We start from the raw sequence: 26,446 nt of genomic DNA on the forward strand, positions 1-26,446 counted from the left end.
TAAGATTGGCGGAAGTTTTTCGCTGGCTTGTGAACGTCTGCAAGAAGAAACAGACATTAGAAACAGATAAAATATTGAAGACTTGAACAGAAACAACTAAGTATTGACATTGGGCTCTTACCCTTGCCCTCTTTAACTGATCGAGGAAGAGAGTAGAGATGGGCGTCCTCGTCTGCGCCAAACTCCCAATTTCCCAAAGCAATAACACAATCATCTCCAGCCCCCTTGTTGGAGTCTAGAAGGTCGGCTACGATTTTGAATTCTGTAGACCTCGGCTTAAGATAATAAATGAAGCCTTTTTCTTTCAAGTTAAGGGCACACATGGTGTAACAATATTGTATGTCGGCTAAGGTGATCCTAATGTTTTCCTGTTTAGCTAAGGCGATAATTCCAAAAATCACTCGATAAGAGTTGATTGCCAGTTGCATGGGGTTCAACTTATAATAATGAAGAATCTCGCGAAAAAGGATGTTGAGTGGGAGCCGGAGTCCGTACTCAGTAAAAGCTACAATGGGAAGGGGCATGGCGTTTTCTGTAGGCATGATGGAGTCGTCATCCCCAGCCAGTTTCAGGTGGACATTGGCAGGGATGGAGAACTCTTGCCTAAAGTACTCAAGTTTGGTCGGGGTATCTACCCTATGTCTCCACGTACCCATGATATCGGCTTCTATTAGAAGGGTTGAAATTCAGAAAGATGTTTCTTATTGATGGGACCTCGGCAAACAGTGAAAGTAGGTGCATGTTTTAGTTTTTTCCTAAGTTATGGGTTCTACAAACAAATCCCAAACCTAAAGCTATGAAGATGAAGATCAAAGGTACAGATTTGGAAAAGATACAAAAAAAATAAAAAACAAATACGAAGTTTCAGAGTCAAGAACAGAGATGGACTATCAAGAACATGAAGAATACAAAGGGTTGAAGGCCAGGAAACAGTAGCAAGACGTGCAAGAAACACTAAGAACAGTACATGTATTCAGGGCATAAGCAAAAAACAAAATCAACGCATTCAGATGTATGATCTACAAATTGATTACTTAAGAAAAGCAATAGTAAACAAGAAATTCCAGGAAAGATCAAGAACTGGAATAGAAAGAAACAGATGCTTACCAGAAAAAGGAAGGCCGGAAAGGGATTTGCTGACGTCCTACGACGGTTGTAAGAGCAGAAGACCGGTGGAAATCTCGCCGGAAGGGGTGAACGGAGAAGGATACAGAGCTTTGGAAGCTTGAGCAATGGCGGATTTGAAAGAAAGAGTTTTAGAGAGAGCAAAAAGCAAGAGAACTCAGATGCAAAAGTGAAGAGACGAAAGAAAGGGGGAAAGATTTTGTCAAAAAATGAAAACGGCGGCAAAAGCAATCAATACGCCTAAAAGAGCGCATACGTCAGACGACGCATGTGAAGAAGAGATGACTTATGGACGCGTCACAGGCACGAGCCAGTAAGAAAGAAACGCGTGTCTAAAATGGTTGAATTGAAGTGTATGACAGCTCATGCGCGTAAAAGGTTCCTTAAAAATCTTTGATTTTTTAGGGAAAGCATGTCGGCCAGAAATGAATGATCTCGGCTGTCAAATCTTAAGTCGATTTACTGGAAGAAAATACAAATATAGGTTCCATCACCTCAGAATGCCGAGGTAATAGAACCTAGGGGGCAGTTGTGGGGATGTATTTTCTGAATACCAAACACGTGGCAAGGTGACGCCGCTGTGTCAGCCGAAGTGCCACGTGTCCTGGTTGTGACGCCGAGGTTATCTTGGCGAGGTCGAGGTTATCTCCGAAGATATCGGAATCCGAGATAAGCGGATAATGGATAAGGGGCAAGAGTCCTAGAGTAAAAAGAAGACTTTGCTAAGATAAGGATAAAACTCTTAGGGAGTTTATCTTTATCTCTTGAGAAATCCAAAGTAAGTACAGAATTGGAATCCATAGAAGTCAAGCTTTTAGTGGGACTAGGATTGAGTAAACTATAAAAAAGAGGCACCCCCGTGGGTCTAAGGTACGCAGTTTTATGCTTTGAGTAGTGAGTTTAGCACTTGATTATCTTTGAGAGATATACTGACTTGATCGTCGGAGTGCCCCCGGGTGGAAGAGCCACCGCCGGAGCCTTTTCTTTCTGTTGCAGGTTTGCTGAAGCCATCTATTCTGCCGGTGCTCTCCAGCTGATTACTAAGCAGGCAGTGTGGTCAAAAAATCACTCACACACATAACCAACCTGGTAACAAAAGATCAAAAGTTCAAATATAATCACGGCCACTTTTTTGGTCAATAAGAACCTTTTTAAATCATAATGAGAGATCATAGTCATTAACCTTTTTAACCATTGATTCATTTTTTTAAAAAAAAATTTGGATCTCATCCCTGTTCCAATCAAAATGGATTGTTGGAGTGTAATTTTTACAAATAATAAATCACCAACAAATTAGTTATTCCAAGATGAATATGCACCTAAATTATTTCACTAAAATGAAAAAGGAAGAAGAAAATGTTACACTTGATCAAGTAACAATTTGATCAAATTAAAGTGACCTCACATGAATTGAAACCCAAACAATATAGAACATAAAATATAATATAAATTAAAATTTTGCACTTATTTTCTAACCAACTAAATGAATAGTAATATATCCAAAAAAAAATAAGAGTAATATAGACTCACAAACCAATGACAATCAAAATAGATCAAGCAAAATTTTGTGTCTAATAAAAATCTAGTAAATTTCATTTATGTATATATATTTTTTATGCAAATTATTAAATTATTATTTGTTGGAGTACCTAAAGGATGCATATATAATTAGGTATTTTGTTATATAAACAATGGGCCTCTATATCCAGATTCCAGTTGAACCCAGCTCCAGCTCAATTTATCAATTTGAAAAGCTGGATAGTTGGGTTCAGTAAGGCCTAGTCCAACATCTGGACTTTTTGAAATGGGCCATCTTTTGAAAGTTTTAAGAGGTCCCACTTTCCAGTTTTTAGTTTGGATCATATTACACTACACCAATTTATCAATTTGAAAACTACAAGGCTGGGAAAGTCAATGTCTAGCCTATTTGAAATTGGCCATCTTTTAAAAGTTTTAACAGATCTCACTTTCCAGTTTTTGGTTTGAATCATATTATCCTACACACATACATGAGACTCTAGTGAATCCATATGACCCAAATCTTGTCGTATTGTCTCTAGAAGATTATCCTAAACGCCGCCCGAAGACTGCCATAAGATTAGAGGGCTTCCTAGCTGGGGCAACAAAATAAACCAGGGTTTGTGATACCGACTTGTGTTTGGATTCTCAATAGTTTGTTTGACTCTAATTTGAACATATTTTGAAGCATGTATATTTGTATATTTTCTAAGCTTAATTCCAATTTGAAAAAAAAAAAACAAAAAAAACAAAACTCGAGCATATTTTTTAAACTTGTTAAATTTTCAAATTAAATTTGAATGACTTGTTTGGTTTATTTACAATCGTTGAATAAAGTATTCTGTTATTGACTATAATACTCGAGTTCAAAGGAGATGTCTTGCGCCATAATTGAATTGTTCAAAGCAAGTAAAATTTAAGAGTAAAAAAAAAAAACTTATCTACGAATTTATTCTACGATCTTTCCACCCATGTGAGATTTCACACTATACCCAGAGGCCTCTTTTATAAATGTTGGGCCCTATGCATAGATGGAGATTGGCCTCCAAACCATATCATTTTGCCTATTGTTAAGTAGTGATGTTTCAAAAACAGTTCCTAATATCTCTCCTCAATGGGACAATCCCTAACCATACCAACCCAACTCAGCCCCATTCACAGTCCCTCCCTCATACATCACTGTCAACATCAAATTATAAGAGAAAAGAGCTTCATAACTTCTCCCACAACACAAGAATCTTTCCCACTACCTCTTCCATTCCTGTAAAATCAATACCATACATTGCTATAACTTTCCTCACACTACATTATTATTTTTTCAGGTAGAGTTTGACAGTAAATTATTTTTTTAGTTAGAAGTTAGAAAAATGACGTCGTTATCAGATGACTGTATTGATTGAAAATAATTTTTCATAACACTTGAACCATATTAGAATATTAATCATATGTCATTTTTTAATTTTCATTATTAATTTTAATTTATTAGACTTCGTTATAAAACATCATTAGATTAATAAAAATATATAAGATGTGGGAGGCCTAGAATGAGGTTTTCATTCTATAAAGGGGTAGTGAAAGTGTGTTAAGAGAGGATATGTTGAAGTTCACAGTTAATTGACAAATTAATCATGGGATGGTGAGAGCAATAAAAATAAATTAAGGTAAGTTTGCTTAAAATATGGATTATATGCACATCCACCAAATGCCTCCAACTTGTTTCAGAACTTCAGGAGAGGCAATTCCACATATAAAAAACAAAAACCGACACCCTTGCCTTACTGTTTCACCAAGTTGATTGATTAGCTGCATTATGTTTACACTTGCATTAATATTTGCAAAGAAGGATAAACCAAAACAGATGTCCAGCTGATATACTGATTTGAAAAATTGTTTTTGGGTTTCCATAGATGAGGCAGGCTTTAGCTTGAGAAAGGTAATATGACTATGCTTAATGAAGGCCTAGGGAGGGAACGTGGCCACCTCATTTTTTGAAAATTATACTTGTACCTGTTAATATAAAAATCATCTCTAATATATCCTTGTAAAATTATATTAGTATCCCTCTTAAATTTTTTTAAAGTACCTAATATTTTTTATTTTTCAAAAAGAACCCCTTACATGATTTTTTTTTTTTTTTTCAAAAAAACAAGAAGTGATAATAAACAAACATAATACTTGCACAAAAATTGTATACATTATGAGCTGAGATTTTGTAATTCCTTCATTTTCAATTAAAACATCTACTATTATTCTTGTAATTTCACAAAGGGAAATTATTCAATACTCCCGGAGCACCACGTGTCCATACTCCAAACCAATCACCAATTAGTTAGCCCCATGTTGTCCCCCCATTTTCAACATAAATCGTGGGCCCTTGTATCTCTTCACCAATCAAAACCTTATGGAGCACCACGTGTCCATACTCCGGGAGTACTGAATAATCACCCTTTCACAAATGCCATTAACACATCATTCTATTGAATTTTTTTATATGAATTTTAACTAGGGCATTTAGCCTAGTGGTTGTGTGACACTTTTTATCGGATTCAACTTATATGAGGAGTAGTTTGATACCATTTATAGTAGTTGGTTTATTTTGCTCCCGTCATGAGGCTTAAAAAGTGCCCCTCCTATATCAAATTCCTAAATTCGCTAATGCTTATGCACTCCACATTATCTCAATAAATCTTAAAATATGAACAGTTTGGATCATTAAAATTGGACCCGAAAGTGGACTCACTCACCTAACAAGTGAGAAGTTAAGGAGGAAAATGAAGGAGAGGATCCAGATCCTGATAACTAGCCGTCTAGTTATTTTGTCAAGGAAATAATAGGGCTTTTATATCTGGGTTCCAGTTTTGAAACCTCCTGCAGCCATCAATTTGAAAAGCAACAAGACTTGGGAGTGAGCTCAGGATGGCCTAGTCCAATCTATGGGCTTTTGAAAATGGGCCATATTTTGAAAATTTGAATAGGCCTCAATTCCCAGTTGCTAGTTTGGGTCATAGTGTACCACACATGGGCTGTTGGAAATAGATACGTATTTTATTCGAATTTTATTTGTTTGTAGTAATTGGTTTTAATATTTTAGTCAATTTATTATATTTTTTAGATGTATTTTACTCTGATGCATCAAAAAAAATCAAAAAATTGATTAAAATATAAACAATTCACTAACAAAAACTCATCTAATTTTTTTTTTTAAAAAAAAAAAACCAAATAGACATGTGTGGGAGTTAAATTGTAACCTCAATCTTTTTTCATTAAAAATGTTAAGAATTACTAAATATTCTACACAATATTCACATAATTATGGATCTTATGTGATATGAGTCCTATATTCATGTGGATATTAGGTGGAATATTTAGTAAATTTTTTTAGAATTTCTAACATTGCTCAAAAACAATACCCAACATATCCCATATTTTTCATAAAAAAATAAAATAAAATAGTCTTTTTGAAAGAAAAATTATACCGAACTTTCTATTAAGTAAATTACACCGCATTGATTGTGCATACGTCAATTTTTGTTTTTTAATCAGTTGTCTTTCATTGACGGTGTAGTGTGTAATTTTGATATGAGACCTTTTAATTTTTATAGGGGTAATTAAAAAAATATGCTTCTATGAAAAAATTTATAATTTTAATTATTATTATGTATAAATCATTTTTGATAATTTATAATTATTTTTTTAAAATTCACTAATGCGATATTATTTTTAAATAACACGGAGATCTATATAATATCATCGTCACACATAATTTATATCAACATCAACAGAAAATAAGATCATAGAAGCATCCAAATATCTTCATTGGCACTATTTCACAATATTCCACACGTTAATATGCATGGTTTATCTTTTTCTGAGTATTTTCTTTACTTGTTCTTTAAATTGTTTGTCCTAGTAAGAGGACGTAATTCATGGGACAAGTGCAAAGCGTAGTTTTTGTTGGGTAACAAAAATCATAAAACTTTTTTTTTTTCCTACCAATTCATACAAAATTAATTATAAATATAAAAAGCATTACATCAAATTGAATAATAATTAAAAAATTAATAATTACCAAACTCAACAACTATATACAAGTCTCATAAGTGGAAGAAATAAACACCGCAAAAGATATTAAACTCTTCTCCACAAAAAATGAACCTACAATCTCACACAACAAAATGGTAGCACAAACATTAGATCAAACACACTGGTTAACAAGACTTATAAAACTAACTAGGCTAGTGCAGTTGGCTACTTTTGGGCAAACTCTCAATTAAGAGGTTAAACAGGTTAATCATTCTCAAATTTTTTTTTATCTTCCTTTTTTCGTTATGTGAGTCATTCTTGTATTATGTAGAGAAAATTAGTGAAACATTCGTCTTCAATGTTATGTAATAGGAGAGGTCCAAGATATTATTTTTTTTTAGTTAAAGTCCCTTGATGAAATTTCCCTATAAAATCAGAGAAATTAGAAAATAAAAATTTTTCTGTGTTGAAATCGAAATTTCTCTAAGTCGGGTGATATAAAAAGAAATGTATTGATGAGATATGAAACTCTTCAAAAAGACAAAACATTGCATGTAGAGGGAGACCCATACGACTACCGGTTAAAAATTACGAGCATAAATCATTATGGGATGCGTTTTTGGTCTCAAATATTTTTCAATTTAATAAGGTATATATTAGTACAAGAACCGGACAACATAAAACGAATTAAATTCTTGTCTATCAAATTTGAATCTCCAATCCAATGTCACAAAATAGTACTACACAATTACAAAGCCAATTTTATCCTACATACTATATGAAAATAATAAAAACAAAAACATAAAAAACTTTTAAAATTTTATACTACATCAATTTGATATTCAATTTTAATCACTTTTGTTATTGTTTTTCTTTTAATATAAAGCAGAGTAAAAGTGTAATGTTATACCCCTTGCATTAAAATGGTTTGTCCATTTTCACTATTTCTAACTTTAACAAGTTGTTTATATTTTTTAACTATTTTAAAGACTTTATCTACAATATCTTTTAATTTATGAAAAAATGTAAATTGTTTTTACAAAAATACATTATTTATTGACCCGATTAAATGGTTTGAATGTCAAAAATAGATTTAACAATATTTGGGGTACGAGTACAAATTAATAAATTTTACAAAAAAATTTCACTATGTAACAGATGAGTTGTTAATAAGGATAATTTGTTGGAAAAAATACATATCAGTGGTCTTTTCAAGATATATTTACATATGCATGGAGAATTTTGTAACTTAATATTTTGATATTTATATGGTTCATCATTCATATGTAATTATTTATAAAAAAAAAATTAGACTGAATTGATATTTCTCCTTATTTGTTTGCATCTCTGCTATATTTTCACAACACAATTAAAAAACAAAGACCTATCATATGATAAAAATGTGACTTGAAACAAGAAAATATGAGAGGATCAAGATAAAGAATTTGACCTTCGAATTATCTATTTTATACCGTTCTAGCAATTCCATTTTAGATATCAAGTTTTTACTATTATATGTCAATATTCCAGTTAGAATACTTTATTAGTTTTTTAAAAAAATTCAATAACATCTATATGATTAAATTTTTATGTCATATTTAATTGATTATGTGCTACAAGTGATATACATTAAACCAATACAGTAACAACATTAGAACGTTCAATAACTTTTAATAGATAAATATGACTATCATATTAAAAAAAACTTCCTAGAGCGAAACAAGTCAGTGAAATAACAAACCATGGTTATCTATCTAGGACATCAACAAGAACTGGCCGGCTAAGGTCATTAAAGCATGTGCACTAGATTCTAAAAAATTAACCTAAAATAGGGATTTCAAATTTAAAAAAGTATTATAGTATATTACAAATATAAATATGTCCAAATTATTTTTGTTATTTTAGGACCAATCTAAATGATTCAAAAATATTTGTTCGACTCGTATTTGTTTACAAGTGTGATTTGGCCCAATTGAAATTAAAATATATACAAAATGTTAGTGGCCCTTGAATGAGAAACGCTACATACAAATACAAATTGTTGATGGCCCAAAATAGGCAGCCAATTTTTTTTTTTTTTTACCTTCTTTATCAGATTTTAGTAGTATAAATAAATTTATCCTATTTTTTTTACCTTATTTGTTTATTAGATTTTAGTGGAATAAACAATTAATTCAATTTCAATTTCACTCATACACAATGTACGGGGAGCAAATATTCCGGCGTGCCCGTATTCCTTTCTTCCGAGCTCCGTCGATGTCCGATCACCTGCGAGTCAATAAGGATGAGCTACCCGGCGGTGTGTGGCCGGAAAAACCCTCCGACGGTCAAGTTAGCACACACCTTAGAGGGAATAGAGAGAAGGGAGAGAGTGTTTGAGTGTAAGGATTTTCTTACACAGTGTTCGTCTGTCGCGTATGGGGGGCGCAGACAGGCTTATATACCTTCTGTGCCCCATATCCACTCCCTGTCATCTCCTGACACGTGGCTCTGCTATCCCATCTGTCAGCTTAAACCATGCCGTTCATCACCTGCTCTCAACTGCCTGCCAGCATAGCTGGAGCTCGGCAGCCGAGCTGCCCTACCTCGGTCATACCATGCTTCATACCTTAAGCGCCCGACCGGATAACCGAATGAAGGACCGGGCTAGGCGGCATCTCGGCAAAGCTTAGCCCGGGATCCTCCTTTGGTCGGTCTTCTCGCCGGTCAGTCAACTACCTCGGCTGACCGCGCCTTTCCGAGCGCCGGCCTCTCGGTCTGTCTGATCTCGTCAATCCTCGGACCGAGCATCCTGGTCTGCACGGTTCGGGGCAGCACATAGCCCAAACTCTGCCCGGCCCAAGTTCTGGTAGCCCATCTCCGGGTGAACAGTCGATCATCTCGGCCCACTGCTCTGCTGGGCCCCCAACCTGTTCGGTTTATACCTCGGCCCAACGCCGGAGCATAAATCACCCTCTCAATTGCCCCTTAATTCCGTCCGCGGAAGCGTGACTGGGATTATTCACCTCGTCCGAGATAACGTTTATCTGGTCGTCAAGATGCCAAGCTTCGACCGAGCTAGTTGACGCAATTGTCCGCAGATCTGACCGGTTATATTCCTCGGCTGACCTTTTCTCGTTGAAAGTAGCTCGGTTGGCTCTTCGTCTTGTCAACCCGTCGCTTCAGTCCTGCCAAAGCCATAAATGGTGACACGTGGCGGTCTGCCATTGGTCATCGGGCAGCCAACCCGCCGTTTTTGCCAGAATTTGAATTTGGGCGGTCTCTAACGCCTATACAAACTTGCCCCCCCAGTTCCATTTTTCCTCTACTGCTGCATCCATCTCTGTCGATTCTCAGACCCAAGCTCGACTGCCATCCTGCCGTTCTTCGTGTTTGGGAAGAACACCTTCGGCCCTTCACAGGTAAGATGTCCAATCTCTCTTATGTTGCTATTTACTCTTATTTTGCACACATTAGGACCCGAAAACATAGCTTTTAGGGCTTAGACCATAGAAAACATTCTAAACCTCCCAATGTTCTTGGTGTTCTTCGTCTTCCTGAAGAACGTCGAAGAACTGGGGTGAACCGGGCTCTGGACCTTTTTTTGATCCAAGAAGCCAGCCAAACCGGGCAAACAACGTGTTTGTTCTAACCGGGGCAAAAACCGAGATAATCAAAGGACTTGGTCGCTCAACCGGGCTAACATCAGGTCTGCTTGGGCGACCGAGCTCCTTAATCAAACAACCGAGGTAGTTTGGCCCCCTTACCGACCGAGCTGAAGTCTAGCTCCCTTTACGAAACCACACACTTACACTTGCCATCCTTTTCCTGCAGAGTCCAAGGGGACCCCTGTCATTCCTGAACCTCTCAGGACCGAGCTGCAGCAATTTATCACCGTGCCCAACCCATCAACCGGGCTATAGTAAGTCGGCCACAAATGGGGAAGTTCCGCTTCCTTGTGGATACTCCGGCCGCGCTAGCCGCTTTCAGAGAGGACTACGGCGTCCCGGCCGATGTCCATCTCGAGCTGGCCGAAGAAGAGACCACGCCTTGGGGTAGGGAGGAATGCCCCTTCACCGTGCTGTCCATTGTCGAAGGGGGCCTTCGTTTCCCTCTCAACCCACTGATTACCGAGTTCTTACGCCGTACCGAGCTAGCGCCAACCCAAGTGTCCACCAACACTTATAGAATAATCAACGGCGTACATGAATTGAACCAACGGCTAGGCACCAACTTAGGCCTAGCCGAGATATTGAGGCAATACACAATGGGCCACACCGGTGACGGCCTAGCTTACTATTTAAAAATAAGACCGGGCAAGGAAAAAATCGTAACCGGCACCCCGGACAAAGATATGCACGATGATGATTTCTTCTGGGTGTCCGGCAACTACGAAACAGCCGAGGTGCCGGGCTGGTTCATAAGCAAGGACTTCGGTTCTTCATGTAAGCCACTCAAATTTGCACGGTTAACTTTATTCTTTTAGTTTTATTAACCGGTTTCCCTGTTTCTTTTGCAGCCATCCAAGCCTTGCAAGCCAACTACCAATTCCCCAACGTCGAGGCAATTCGGGCCGTGCTTAGGTACCGTCACCGAGACTGCAACGAATTGCTCGGCTACACACCCACCTACAGATATTCTGCACCGCGCCGGAGTAGAGTAACTGACTTCCTCAGAGCTCCTTCGCCACCTCCAGATCCAACCCTACCAGACGTCCCATTAATCCGGTTAACCGACGAGCAAGAAATGGCCAAAAGATCTCGGATCAAAAACCTCCTAACCGCGACCTCAGCCGAGATTCCGAGCGTCACCACCCGTTCCCCGGCTGCCGGTCAATCGAGTGCTGCCGTTATAGCCCTTGCTTCTCCAGCTCCAGCTGCCGTGCAATCTGCCAGAGAAGCGCGCCGGGCTGGAAAAAGACCAAGGGCAGATCCCTCCGTCGAGCTCGTCACCGAGCTGACAACCGAGCATCCTGCTGAGACTCCTGCTCCCGTGCCCGCTTGGCGTCCTCAGCTGAAGCACCGGGGACAGGACATCCCGACGACTGCATCGATCAAGGCAGACAAAGAACATTTGCTTGCCTTTGATCTCTCCAAAGCATTTCTCCTACCGGGCGACGTGGTAGGCAGTGACCACGTCCCTGACACCCGGCTGGTAAAATCTTCTGTGAAGTCGATGGCCAGGGTAAGTCGGCGTTCTTTTTAACATTTCACAAGTGTTTGCTCGGTTCTTCTTGCTCGGTCCCCTTTCTGATGTACTATGCTTCTTTGTGCAGGCCATTCAAAAACAACATTTGGTCCTAGAGCGCATCCACCGGCTTAGGCAGAAAGCCAACGACACTGCGAGCCATGTTGAAAGCCTCCAAGCCGAGCTCGGCCGGGCTAAAGCTTCTCTCGAAATGGCCAATCATGACAATAATAGACTGCTCGGTCAGCTGGGCGCAGCCGAGAAAAAACAAGGTGAGCTTCAGGCCGAGGTTGACGCTTTGAAGAAGGCGAAGAAGAAGGCTTGCCGGGCTGCCAACAAGGCCGGGTTCAACGAGGCCGAGGAGAGCTATAAGAAGCAGGTGTTTGCAACACAAGACATCTACTTCAAGGCCGGTTGGAAGTCTGCCTGTGAACACCTCGGCCAGGGCTCTGGCACCGACGTTTTTGCCAATCCTCCCAAAGCTTCACTACCGGTCTACCTCGTGCCATATGCAAATGATGTATTTACTGCGCTTCAAGCGGAGGCCGAGGAAGGACTTGAAGATGGAGAGGATGACACAGATTCTGAGGAAGAAGAGGCCGAGGTGCCTGAACAGCCCGGCAACGATGAGCCCGGCGCCCAAGAAGCAAGCCAAGCTGTTAACCTTGATGCTGATGCTGCCGAGGATGAGTTCACCAATCTTTCCCCCTTAGTTTAGGTTTCTTTTCTCTGTATTTTTGCTTTCAATACACTTGATGTAACCGGGCTTTGTCCCCACCTTTTGTAATGAATTTCTTTATCAATGAAAAATTTTGAATTTTCGCTAAGTGTTTGCCCGGTAGTAATTAATTCCGTCTTCAGCAAACTATCTCGGTATGACTTATCATTTGAACACTTGGTCGACCGGAGTCCATAACATGGTCGACGCACTTGAGCATAACAAAACAAATTCACGCACCGAAATATCCATCTCGGTTGTTGCTAAGTTTGGACAAGATACCATGTTGGACAAGACGCCAACTCTTCCAACCGGAGTACTTCGTCACGGTTGGGAATCCCAAGTTGGACAGAACACCAACTCTTCCAACCGGAGTACTTCATCTCGGTTGGGAATCCAAAGTTGGATAAAACACTAACTCTTCCAACCGGAGCAAATCATCTCGGTTGGGGATCCTAAGTTGGACAAAACACCAACTCTTCCAACCGGAGCAAATCATCTCGGTTGGGGATCATAAGTTGGACAACACACCAACTCTTCCAACCGGAGCAAATCATCTCGGTTGGGGATCCTAAGTTGGACAAAACACTAACTCTTCCAACCGGAGCAAATCATCTCGGTTGGGAATCCTAAGTTGGACAAAACACCAACTCTTCCAACCGGAGCAAATCATCTCGGTTGGGGGATCCTAAGTTGGACAAAACACCAACTCTTCCAACCGGAGCAAATCATCTCGGTTTTAAACATTAAAAGAACAATCCGAGTGCTAATGCAAAATGACTTCCATAATTTGACAAAAAGAATTACATTCTGCTTTGCGAGCCAAAAAATTGCTTTACAAAAAAGAGGAAAGTAAAAAGCTTAAAAATAATACAATTTCAAGTTGGCCGCATTCCATAGCCGGGGTATGGCTCTTCCCTCTAGATCCTCCAAGTGGTAAGCCCCCTTGCCCGCCAGACCAGTGATCTTGTAAGGTCCTTCCCAATTTGCCCCTAGTTTGCCTTCTCCTGGCACCAGGGTGTTGCCCATAATTTTCCTCAAAACCCAATCCCCAACTTTGAACGGTCTGGGGTGCACTGTCTTGTTATACTTCTTGGAGAGCTCTTGTTGGTAGGCGGCAACATGGATGAGGGCTTTCTCCCGGCGCTCTTCCGCTAAGTCCAACTCCAAGGCAATAGCCTCGGCATTTAGCTCGGGCTCAAAACTCTCAGTTCTGAGGGTGGGCATTTCAACTTCCAAGGGTATGACCGCCTCCATGCCATAAGCCAAAGCAAATGGAGTTTCCCCGGTCGAACGTCGCGGGGTTGTTCGATATGCCCAAAGGACGCTCGGTAATTCTTCAGCCCACTTGCCCTTAGCCTTTTCCAACCGTTTCTTCAACCCATCCAGTATAGTCTTGTTTGATGCTTCGGCTTGACCATTGGACTGCGGGTAGGCCGGGGTGGAGTTGTAGAATTCTATCTTTAGATCTTCACAGAATCCTCTGAATAGGCGACCGTCAAACTGGGTACCGTTGTCAGAGATCAAAATCTTGGGGACGCCAAACCGCGTGACAATGTTCTGCCAGACAAATCGCTTCACGTCTTTTTCTTTGATGGTTGCCAAGGGCTCAGCTTCAACCCACTTTGTGAAGTAATCTGTGGCCGCGATGAAGAATTTCCGGTTGCCCGGTGCTGTTGGCAACGGTCCCACTATATCTAGCCCCCACATGGCGAAAGGCCAAGGACTGGTGAGGGGAAGAAGTTCCCTGGCAGGCTGGTGGATCTGATGAGCGAATTTTTGGCATTTCTCGCACTTGCGGACATATTTTTGGGCGTCGGCTTGCATGCACGGCCACCAGTATCCCTGCGAAATAGCTCGGTAAGCCAAGGACCGTCCCCCGACGTGGCTGCCACAACTGCCTTCATGAATTTCAAACAAGAAGGCCTCCACACTGTTCGGGTGCACGCACTTGAGATAAGGACCGGTGAAGGACTTCTTATACAACGCGCCTGATGGAGAGAGCCAAAACCGCTCGGACTTCACCCGGATTTTGTGTGCTTCTTTCTTGTCCGCTGGAAGAGTCCGGTCTCAGAGGAACGAGATCAATGGGTCCATCCATGAAGGACCTAGCTCGGCGCAGAGTACATCCGTCTGCCCGGCGTTTTCAATGCTTGGCCGCGGAAGAAAGTCAATCAACAGGGGGTTTGGAGATGTGCTATCTACCATGGAAGCGAGGCCGGCGAGTTCATCAGCCCGGCTGTTTTCTTCCCGGCCAATCTGCTGGACTCTGATTGCCTCAAACTGCTTGATATGGTCCCTGACCAGAGCTTGGTACTTCGCCATCCTGTCGTCCTTCGCTTCATAAATCCCGGAAACTTGGTTAACCACAAGCTGGGAATCACTATATACCAGAAGCTCGGCAGCCTTCATTTGGATTGCGCTCTTGAGCCCAGCAAGAAGCGCCTCGTACTCAGCCTCGTTGTTAGATGCCGGGAAGCCGAGTGTGATAGAATGCTCTATGGTTAGGCCGTCCGGGGATATAAGAACAATACCTAGGCCAGCACCATGGCGGTTGGACGCTCCATCAACAAAAAGCTTCCACATGTCCCCCACGAAAAGCTTCCAGCAGTCAGATGGGTCCTGAGAGTTGCGAAGGGCAATGGGATCACAACTGCTCGACTGTGCGGTGTCAAGTTTGGTGTTGACCGGTTCAAAGTCAGTGCCCCTTGGTGATTCGACACCGGACTCAGCAAGTTGGTCCATAATGCCCAAGTCCGTAGGCGAAACACCAGGTTGCGGTGTGAAGCCGGCCGCAGGTTCTGAGCTGCCTGGAACCATTCCTTCCCCCCTTGAGGATTCGGCACCGGACTCAGCAAGTTGGTTCAGAATGCCCAAGTCCGTAGGCGAATCATCAAGTTCTGAGCTGTGTGGAACCATTCCTTCCCCCCTTGGTGATGCGGTACCGGACAGAGTGGATGGGTTGGTGATACACAACTCCGTCATCGCAACACCGGGAGATACTACCGTGCAAACTGAGGGAATTTCGATGGTGCGCGCTAACTCCACGGCGCGACCTTCGGCAGATAGTAGTTCCTCGGTTGGCATTGTGGGCGTCTCATCATCTGCCCCGGCAATGACGACCGGGCATACCGGATGAGTGCCAGGTGAGAAGTCGGCAACAAAATCGGCCAAGGTTTGGGCTTTGATGGCGGTGCGCGGCTGGAACTTCACATCAAACTGTCCCAACTCGACCGCCCATTTTAATATTCGGCTGGAAAAGTCTGCGCACTCAAACAAGGCCTTGAGAGGGAACTCGGTCAGTACGACGATGGTATGGGCGTGAAAATAATGTGCCAATTTCCTCGAAGCCATCATCAGTGCCAACGCTAGTTTTTCCAGCGGCAAGTACCGCGTCTCAGCCGGCAGAAGGGTCTTACTTACGTAAAAAATTGGGAGGTGCTTAATTCCTTCAGCCCGGACTAACACCGCACTTACTGCGTGCTGGGAGACGGCAAGGTAAAGGTAGAGTTCCTCACCGGGCTCTGGTGTAACCAACAGCGGCGGGGAAGACAAATAATCCTTGAGCTCAGCCAAAGCTCGGTCACACTCGTCATCCCATGAGAATTTTGACTTCAATGCTTGAAAGAAAGGGCGGCAGCGATCTGACGACCGGCTTATAAATCGATTAAGCGCGGCGGCCATACCGGCCAGATGCTGTACGTCCTTGGCCGAGCTAGGTTGTTTCAATTCTTGCACGGCTTTGATCTGAGTAGGGTCTGCTTCGATGCCTCGGTTCGTGACTAAGAATCCCAAAAATTTCCCGGATCCCACGCCAAAGGTACACTTCGAGGCGTTCAAGCGCAGCTTGTGCTTCTTAAGAATGGCGAACATCTCGGCTAAGTCGGACAGATGGTGTGCCTCATGTCGGCTCTTTACCACCATATCATCGATGTAAGCCTCCATTGTCCGGCCGAGCAAAGGAGCGAACATTTTGGTCACCATCCTCTGAAAGGTTGCCCCGGCGTTTTTCAAACCAAAGGGCATAACTCGATAGCAGAAGAGTCCCCTTGGAGTCGTAAAAGAGGTGATTTCTTGGTCAGGCCCATGCATGGCAATCTGGTGATAGCCGCGGTATGCATCCAAGAAACTGAGCCGACTGTGTCCAGCCGTCAAATCCACTAGCTGGTCAATGCGCGGCAAAGGGAAGCTGTCTTTTGGACAAGCTCGGTTGACTGTCTTATAGTCGACACAAACTCGCCACTTTCCATTTTTCTTGGGCACCACTACCGTGTTGGAAATCCACCGAGGGTAGTGCACTTCCTATATTGCTCGTGCCTCAAGCAAGTTCTTTACTTCCTCGGCTACTACCTCGGCGTGATGCAGCGCCGATCGCCTTGTTCGCTGGATGACTGGCTTTGCTCCAGGGAAGACATTGAGGTGATGGCAGATAAAGCTTGGGTCAAGACCAGGCATGTCATAGGGCGACCATGCAAAGACTTCGATGTTCGCCATTAAAAAGTCGATCATCTCGGTTCTCTCCATGGCCGAGAGACTTGAACCGAGCAAGAAGAACCTGTCCGGCTGCTCGGCATCAATCCGCACCTCAACTAATTCTTCAACTGCCTTGTCTTCTACTTTGGTGCCAACATCATCCAAGACACTCTGGTCCTCCGGTCCCTCGATCATTTGAACGAATCCTTTGGCAGCCCGGCTCCCGTTGACCGCCACGAAGCACTGCTTGGACATGACCTGATCACCCCAAACCTCCTCGATTGCCCCCATAGCCGAGGGGAATCTCATCACCTGGTGGTAGGTCGATGCTACAGCTTGCATGGCGTGAAGCCATCCTCTTCCAAGGATAAGGTTGTACGTTGAAGGCACTTGTAGCACCCAAAACTCCACTTGCTGGACCACGGATCCCGCTTTGACCGGCAGGATAATCTTTCCCAATGGCCACTCTGGCTGCGAGTTAAATCCAACCAGTGACGAAGTGGCCGGTGCCAAGTCTGTCTCACGAAGTTTGAGCTGTTTGAACGCATCATAATACATGATCTCGACCGAGCTTCCCTGATCGATCAAGATCCGTCTAACATCAAATTCTTTGACGCGTAGTGTTACGACAAGAGCATCGTTGTGCGGCGTCTGGATACGCTCTAAATCCCTTGAGGTGAAACTGATCACGTCTTTCTCCTCTGTCTTCCCCCTTTTGTTGGCAGGCTGTACTGACAAAACTTCCCTCATGTGCTCTGCCTTCTTGATCATGCCCCGGAGTTCGCAGACACGCTCCGGTTCCACGATGCCGTGGATGACATTAATGACTCCTTGTGGTGGTGCATCTCGGTCGTCCTGTCCCCTGGGATCAACCGGAGCCTGATTTGGTTTCACTCCGCCATCAATGTAAAGGTCCAGATGCCCGGCCGCAACCAATTCTTCCAAATGTTGTCGCAAAGGCAAACAATCCTCAGTTCGGTGGCCCCTCTCCCGGTGAAACGTACAACGATACCGCGGGTTGTACCCCTTTTGTCCATCGCCCAACTTAGCAGGAAACCGAACATACTCCTCGTCTCGGATTTCGCTAAGTATGCGATAGATTGGAATCTTAAAGACCGTGGTTATGCCAGTCCTTGCCTTCATTCTCCTGTTTGCGTCCTCAACGTCATCACGGGGGTAGTCATCCCGGTCATTCCGACGTCCTCTACCCCGGTTTTTTCGATTTGAACCTCGGTCTGATTCCTCTGCCCGGTCATTTGAGCGGCTGGACTCTTGCCCAACTGCGTGCACCTTGCCTGCTGTCTTCTTGTCTGTTCCGACCGGAGTGGCCTTCACGGTGGAAGCCGACGCATCATCCTCTACTCGGATGTGCTCGTTGATGCGCTGCATGAGCTGGCCCATGGAAGTCGGTTGGTGCATGGTAAGCGAGTCCCGCAGTCTATGTCCGACCGGGAGACCGCGCTTGTACTGCGTGATAGCAAGGTTGACCGGGCAGTCTAAGATCTCGTTGAAGGTTTCCCAATACCTTGAATTGTACGCCTTCAGTGTGTCGCACGGTTCCATCTTGACACTCAGCAAGTGATCAACTTCCTTTGGTGTTTTTGTGTTGGTTTTGAAGCGCGTAACAAACGCCTCGGCCAACTGATGCCACCTTTGTATACTCCCTTCCGGCAACCTCTCGAACCACTTTAAGCCCAGCTCGCCTAAACTTGACGGGAAGATTAGGCACATAAGTCCGTCATTGCGCCGATGTCCGGCCATAACCTGTCGGAAGTGGCTCACATGCATGTACGGATCGGTCTTCCCGTCGTAAAGTGTGAACTTAGGCTGATGGAAGCCCGCTGGAAGCGGCGTTGTTTCTATTTCCAGGGAGAAAGGAGTGGCATTCAACCTTGCCAAGTCTGTATCTTCGAATATCGGCACTGCCTGGCGGGGTGGAGGCATTCCGACCTCCTCGCTGGCATGAACCCCGTAGGAGAGCCGCTGGAAAGCAGGTATTCTCTGAGCTTCGCACCGGCGAGCCCGCTCCCTTAATACTGCCCGTAAGTCCTCTGACTGAGCTGAATAAGAATACCTCGACGTCGTCGCCGGACGTGAGGGTTTGTAGGTGCTGTCTTGCGCGCTGGATTTTTCTGCACGTACGTCGGAATCACCAACCTGGTAACTTCTGGTGATAGATATGGACTGAGTATGTCGTTGGCTCTGTCCGCCTGAACGGCGGGATAGGGTGCGCTCACTGTGGTCTCCCACTCCAGCTACACCTTTCCCTTTGACATGCCGTTTAAGATCCTCCATCTCCGCCGCCATCCGCCTGATGACAGCGTCTTGGTCCCTTAACTTGCTTTCCAGTCGCCTGGCGTGTGAGTCTCTCCGCCGGTGACCGTCTGGACTCCGTGAATGCCCATGACTCCTTCCGCGCTTATCCCGCGCGTCTCCTGACTGTCCTCCAGTGGGCGTCCCCAACTCAGCCATTGGATGGACGGCAGGTGGTCCCTCTCTCCTTCGGGTATACTCCGGGGTGGCTCCATCGATGGCGGACAACGGGAACTCGTCGTTGTTCGCCATGGACGGCGATCAGATGAACCTGGAAGACAAGGTTTTGTCTGTCAAGATTCCCACAGACGGCGCCAATTGTACGGGGAGCAAATATTCCGGCGTGCCCGTATTCCTTTCTTCCGAGCTCCGTCGATGTCCGATCACCTGCGAGTCAATAAGGATGAGCTACCCGGCGGTGTGTGGCCGGAAAAACCCTCCGACGGTCAAGTTAGCACACACCTTAGAGGGAATAGAGAGAAGGGAGAGAGTGTTTGAGTGTAAGGATTTTCTTACACAGTGTTCGTCTGTCGCGTATGGGGGGCGCAGACAGGCTTATATACCTTCTGTGCCCCATATCCACTCCCTGTCATCTCCTGACACGTGGCTCTGCTATCCCATCTGTCAGCTTAAACCATGCCGTTCATCACCTGCTCTCAACTGCCTGCCAGCATAGCTGGAGCTCGGCAGCCGAGCTGCCCTACCTCGGTCATACCATGCTTCATACCTTAAGCGCCCGACCGGATAACCGAATGAAGGACCGGGCTAGGCGGCATCTCGGCAAAGCTTAGCCCGGGATCCTCCTTTGGTCGGTCTTCTCGCCGGTCAGTCAACTACCTCGGCTGACCGCGCCTTTCCGAGCGCCGGCCTCTCGGTCTGTCTGATCTCGTCAATCCTCGGACCGAGCATCCTGGTCTGCACGGTTCGGGGCAGCACATAGCCCAAACTCTGCCCGGCCCAAGTTCTGGTAGCCCATCTCCGGGTGAACAGTCGATCATCTCGGCCCACTGCTCTGCTGGGCCCCCAACCTGTTCGGTTTATACCTCGGCCCAACGCCGGAGCATAAATCACCCTCTCAATTGCCCCTTAATTCCGTCCGCGGAAGCGTGACTGGGATTATTCACCTCGTCCGAGATAACGTTTATCTGGTCGTCAAGATGCCAAGCTTCGACCGAGCTAGTTGACGCAATTGTCCGCAGATCTGACCGGTTATATTCCTCGGCTGACCTTTTCTCGTTGAAAGTAGCTCGGTTGGCTCTTCGTCTTGTCAACCCGTCGCTTCAGTCCTGCCAAAGCCATAAATGGTGACACGTGGCGGTCTGCCATTGGTCATCGGGCAGCCAACCCGCCGTTTTTGCCAGAATTTGAATTTGGGCGGTCTCTAACGCCTATACAAACTTGCCCCCCCAGTTCCATTTTTCCTCTACTGCTGCATCCATCTCTGTCGATTCTCAGACCCAAGCTCGACTGCCATCCTGCCGTTCTTCGTGTTTGGGAAGAACACCTTCGGCCCTTCACAGGTAAGATGTCCAATCTCTCTTATGTTGCTATTTACTCTTATTTTGCACACATTAGGACCCGAAAACATAGCTTTTAGGGCTTAGACCATAGAAAACATTCTAAACCTCCCAATGTTCTTGGTGTTCTTCGTCTTCCTGAAGAACGTCGAAGAACTGGGGTGAACCGGGCTCTGGACCTTTTTTTGATCCAAGAAGCCAGCCAAACCGGGCAAACAACGTGTTTGTTCTAACCGGGGCAAAAACCGAGATAATCAAAGGACTTGGTCGCTCAACCGGGCTAACATCAGGTCTGCTTGGGCGACCGAGCTCCTTAATCAAACAACCGAGGTAGTTTGGCCCCCTTACCGACCGAGCTGAAGTCTAGCTCCCTTTACGAAACCACACACTTACACTTGCCATCCTTTTCCTGCAGAGTCCAAGGGGACCCCTGTCATTCCTGAACCTCTCAGGACCGAGCTGCAGCAATTTATCACCGTGCCCAACCCATCAACCGGGCTATAGTAAGTCGGCCACAAATGGGGAAGTTCCGCTTCCTTGTGGATACTCCGGCCGCGCTAGCCGCTTTCAGAGAGGACTACGGCGTCCCGGCCGATGTCCATCTCGAGCTGGCCGAAGAAGAGACCACGCCTTGGGGTAGGGAGGAATGCCCCTTCACCGTGCTGTCCATTGTCGAAGGGGGCCTTCGTTTCCCTCTCAACCCACTGATTACCGAGTTCTTACGCCGTACCGAGCTAGCGCCAACCCAAGTGTCCACCAACACTTATAGAATAATCAACGGCGTACATGAATTGAACCAACGGCTAGGCACCAACTTAGGCCTAGCCGAGATATTGAGGCAATACACAATGGGCCACACCGGTGACGGCCTAGCTTACTATTTAAAAATAAGACCGGGCAAGGAAAAAATCGTAACCGGCACCCCGGACAAAGATATGCACGATGATGATTTCTTCTGGGTGTCCGGCAACTACGAAACAGCCGAGGTGCCGGGCTGGTTCATAAGCAAGGACTTCGGTTCTTCATGTAAGCCACTCAAATTTGCACGGTTAACTTTATTCTTTTAGTTTTATTAACCGGTTTCCCTGTTTCTTTTGCAGCCATCCAAGCCTTGCAAGCCAACTACCAATTCCCCAACGTCGAGGCAATTCGGGCCGTGCTTAGGTACCGTCACCGAGACTGCAACGAATTGCTCGGCTACACACCCACCTACAGATATTCTGCACCGCGCCGGAGTAGAGTAACTGACTTCCTCAGAGCTCCTTCGCCACCTCCAGATCCAACCCTACCAGACGTCCCATTAATCCGGTTAACCGACGAGCAAGAAATGGCCAAAAGATCTCGGATCAAAAACCTCCTAACCGCGACCTCAGCCGAGATTCCGAGCGTCACCACCCGTTCCCCGGCTGCCGGTCAATCGAGTGCTGCCGTTATAGCCCTTGCTTCTCCAGCTCCAGCTGCCGTGCAATCTGCCAGAGAAGCGCGCCGGGCTGGAAAAAGACCAAGGGCAGATCCCTCCGTCGAGCTCGTCACCGAGCTGACAACCGAGCATCCTGCTGAGACTCCTGCTCCCGTGCCCGCTTGGCGTCCTCAGCTGAAGCACCGGGGACAGGACATCCCGACGACTGCATCGATCAAGGCAGACAAAGAACATTTGCTTGCCTTTGATCTCTCCAAAGCATTTCTCCTACCGGGCGACGTGGTAGGCAGTGACCACGTCCCTGACACCCGGCTGGTAAAATCTTCTGTGAAGTCGATGGCCAGGGTAAGTCGGCGTTCTTTTTAACATTTCACAAGTGTTTGCTCGGTTCTTCTTGCTCGGTCCCCTTTCTGATGTACTATGCTTCTTTGTGCAGGCCATTCAAAAACAACATTTGGTCCTAGAGCGCATCCACCGGCTTAGGCAGAAAGCCAACGACACTGCGAGCCATGTTGAAAGCCTCCAAGCCGAGCTCGGCCGGGCTAAAGCTTCTCTCGAAATGGCCAATCATGACAATAATAGACTGCTCGGTCAGCTGGGCGCAGCCGAGAAAAAACAAGGTGAGCTTCAGGCCGAGGTTGACGCTTTGAAGAAGGCGAAGAAGAAGGCTTGCCGGGCTGCCAACAAGGCCGGGTTCAACGAGGCCGAGGAGAGCTATAAGAAGCAGGTGTTTGCAACACAAGACATCTACTTCAAGGCCGGTTGGAAGTCTGCCTGTGAACACCTCGGCCAGGGCTCTGGCACCGACGTTTTTGCCAATCCTCCCAAAGCTTCACTACCGGTCTACCTCGTGCCATATGCAAATGATGTATTTACTGCGCTTCAAGCGGAGGCCGAGGAAGGACTTGAAGATGGAGAGGATGACACAGATTCTGAGGAAGAAGAGGCCGAGGTGCCTGAACAGCCCGGCAACGATGAGCCCGGCGCCCAAGAAGCAAGCCAAGCTGTTAACCTTGATGCTGATGCTGCCGAGGATGAGTTCACCAATCTTTCCCCCTTAGTTTAGGTTTCTTTTCTCTGTATTTTTGCTTTCAATACACTTGATGTAACCGGGCTTTGTCCCCACCTTTTGTAATGAATTTCTTTATCAATGAAAAATTTTGAATTTTCGCTAAGTGTTTGCCCGGTAGTAATTAATTCCGTCTTCAGCAAACTATCTCGGTATGACTTATCATTTGAACACTTGGTCGACCGGAGTCCATAACATGGTCGACGCACTTGAGCATAACAAAACAAATTCACGCACCGAAATATCCATCTCGGTTGTTGCTAAGTTTGGACAAGATACCATGTTGGACAAGACGCCAACTCTTCCAACCGGAGTACTTCGTCACGGTTGGGAATCCCAAGTTGGACAGAACACCAACTCTTCCAACCGGAGTACTTCATCTCGGTTGGGAATCCAAAGTTGGATAAAACACTAACTCTTCCAACCGGAGCAAATCATCTCGGTTGGGGATCCTAAGTTGGACAAAACACCAACTCTTCCAACCGGAGCAAATCATCTCGGTTGGGGATCATAAGTTGGACAACACACCAACTCTTCCAACCGGAGCAAATCATCTCGGTTGGGGATCCTAAGTTGGACAAAACACTAACTCTTCCAACCGGAGCAAATCATCTCGGTTGGGAATCCTAAGTTGGACAAAACACCAACTCTTCCAACCGGAGCAAATCATCTCGGTTGGGGGATCCTAAGTTGGACAAAACACCAACTCTTCCAACCGGAGCAAATCATCTCGGTTTTAAACATTAAAAGAACAATCCGAGTGCTAATGCAAAATGACTTCCATAATTTGACAAAAAGAATTACATTCTGCTTTGCGAGCCAAAAAATTGCTTTACAAAAAAGAGGAAAGTAAAAAGCTTAAAAATAATACAATTTCAAGTTGGCCGCATTCCATAGCCGGGGTATGGCTCTTCCCTCTAGATCCTCCAAGTGGTAAGCCCCCTTGCCCGCCAGACCAGTGATCTTGTAAGGTCCTTCCCAATTTGCCCCTAGTTTGCCTTCTCCTGGCACCAGGGTGTTGCCCATAATTTTCCTCAAAACCCAATCCCCAACTTTGAACGGTCTGGGGTGCACTGTCTTGTTATACTTCTTGGAGAGCTCTTGTTGGTAGGCGGCAACATGGATGAGGGCTTTCTCCCGGCGCTCTTCCGCTAAGTCCAACTCCAAGGCAATAGCCTCGGCATTTAGCTCGGGCTCAAAACTCTCAGTTCTGAGGGTGGGCATTTCAACTTCCAAGGGTATGACCGCCTCCATGCCATAAGCCAAAGCAAATGGAGTTTCCCCGGTCGAACGTCGCGGGGTTGTTCGATATGCCCAAAGGACGCTCGGTAATTCTTCAGCCCACTTGCCCTTAGCCTTTTCCAACCGTTTCTTCAACCCATCCAGTATAGTCTTGTTTGATGCTTCGGCTTGACCATTGGACTGCGGGTAGGCCGGGGTGGAGTTGTAGAATTCTATCTTTAGATCTTCACAGAATCCTCTGAATAGGCGACCGTCAAACTGGGTACCGTTGTCAGAGATCAAAATCTTGGGGACGCCAAACCGCGTGACAATGTTCTGCCAGACAAATCGCTTCACGTCTTTTTCTTTGATGGTTGCCAAGGGCTCAGCTTCAACCCACTTTGTGAAGTAATCTGTGGCCGCGATGAAGAATTTCCGGTTGCCCGGTGCTGTTGGCAACGGTCCCACTATATCTAGCCCCCACATGGCGAAAGGCCAAGGACTGGTGAGGGGAAGAAGTTCCCTGGCAGGCTGGTGGATCTGATGAGCGAATTTTTGGCATTTCTCGCACTTGCGGACATATTTTTGGGCGTCGGCTTGCATGCACGGCCACCAGTATCCCTGCGAAATAGCTCGGTAAGCCAAGGACCGTCCCCCGACGTGGCTGCCACAACTGCCTTCATGAATTTCAAACAAGAAGGCCTCCACACTGTTCGGGTGCACGCACTTGAGATAAGGACCGGTGAAGGACTTCTTATACAACGCGCCTGATGGAGAGAGCCAAAACCGCTCGGACTTCACCCGGATTTTGTGTGCTTCTTTCTTGTCCGCTGGAAGAGTCCGGTCTCAGAGGAACGAGATCAATGGGTCCATCCATGAAGGACCTAGCTCGGCGCAGAGTACATCCGTCTGCCCGGCGTTTTCAATGCTTGGCCGCGGAAGAAAGTCAATCAACAGGGGGTTTGGAGATGTGCTATCTACCATGGAAGCGAGGCCGGCGAGTTCATCAGCCCGGCTGTTTTCTTCCCGGCCAATCTGCTGGACTCTGATTGCCTCAAACTGCTTGATATGGTCCCTGACCAGAGCTTGGTACTTCGCCATCCTGTCGTCCTTCGCTTCATAAATCCCGGAAACTTGGTTAACCACAAGCTGGGAATCACTATATACCAGAAGCTCGGCAGCCTTCATTTGGATTGCGCTCTTGAGCCCAGCAAGAAGCGCCTCGTACTCAGCCTCGTTGTTAGATGCCGGGAAGCCGAGTGTGATAGAATGCTCTATGGTTAGGCCGTCCGGGGATATAAGAACAATACCTAGGCCAGCACCATGGCGGTTGGACGCTCCATCAACAAAAAGCTTCCACATGTCCCCCACGAAAAGCTTCCAGCAGTCAGATGGGTCCTGAGAGTTGCGAAGGGCAATGGGATCACAACTGCTCGACTGTGCGGTGTCAAGTTTGGTGTTGACCGGTTCAAAGTCAGTGCCCCTTGGTGATTCGACACCGGACTCAGCAAGTTGGTCCATAATGCCCAAGTCCGTAGGCGAAACACCAGGTTGCGGTGTGAAGCCGGCCGCAGGTTCTGAGCTGCCTGGAACCATTCCTTCCCCCCTTGAGGATTCGGCACCGGACTCAGCAAGTTGGTTCAGAATGCCCAAGTCCGTAGGCGAATCATCAAGTTCTGAGCTGTGTGGAACCATTCCTTCCCCCCTTGGTGATGCGGTACCGGACAGAGTGGATGGGTTGGTGATACACAACTCCGTCATCGCAACACCGGGAGATACTACCGTGCAAACTGAGGGAATTTCGATGGTGCGCGCTAACTCCACGGCGCGACCTTCGGCAGATAGTAGTTCCTCGGTTGGCATTGTGGGCGTCTCATCATCTG

At 45.6% G+C, this 26,446-nt stretch overlaps 2 protein-coding genes across 2 annotated transcripts; both read left to right on the forward strand.

The window, feature by feature from the left end:
- The first annotated feature begins 11,391 nt into the window (after window positions 1-11,391).
- Window positions 11,392-12,550, forward strand: LOC145822136 (uncharacterized). The gene is made up of 2 exons (XM_082918734.1): window positions 11,392-11,829; window positions 11,921-12,550. Exons 1-2 carry the CDS (start codon window positions 11,392-11,394, stop codon window positions 12,548-12,550), a joined length of 1,068 nt encoding a protein of 355 aa, XP_082774860.1.
- Window positions 12,551-22,180: 9,630 nt separating this feature from the next.
- Window positions 22,181-23,339, forward strand: LOC145822137 (uncharacterized). Its single transcript, XM_082918735.1, has 2 exons — window positions 22,181-22,618; window positions 22,710-23,339. Exons 1-2 carry the CDS (start codon window positions 22,181-22,183, stop codon window positions 23,337-23,339), a joined length of 1,068 nt encoding a protein of 355 aa, XP_082774861.1.
- Window positions 23,340-26,446: the final 3,107 nt, after the last annotated feature.

Source organism: Camellia sinensis, chromosome 3, assembly GCF_055761805.1.
Source record: "Camellia sinensis isolate YWXY chromosome 3, ASM5576180v1, whole genome shotgun sequence".
NCBI classification, from domain to species: Eukaryota; Viridiplantae; Streptophyta; class Magnoliopsida; order Ericales; family Theaceae; genus Camellia; species Camellia sinensis.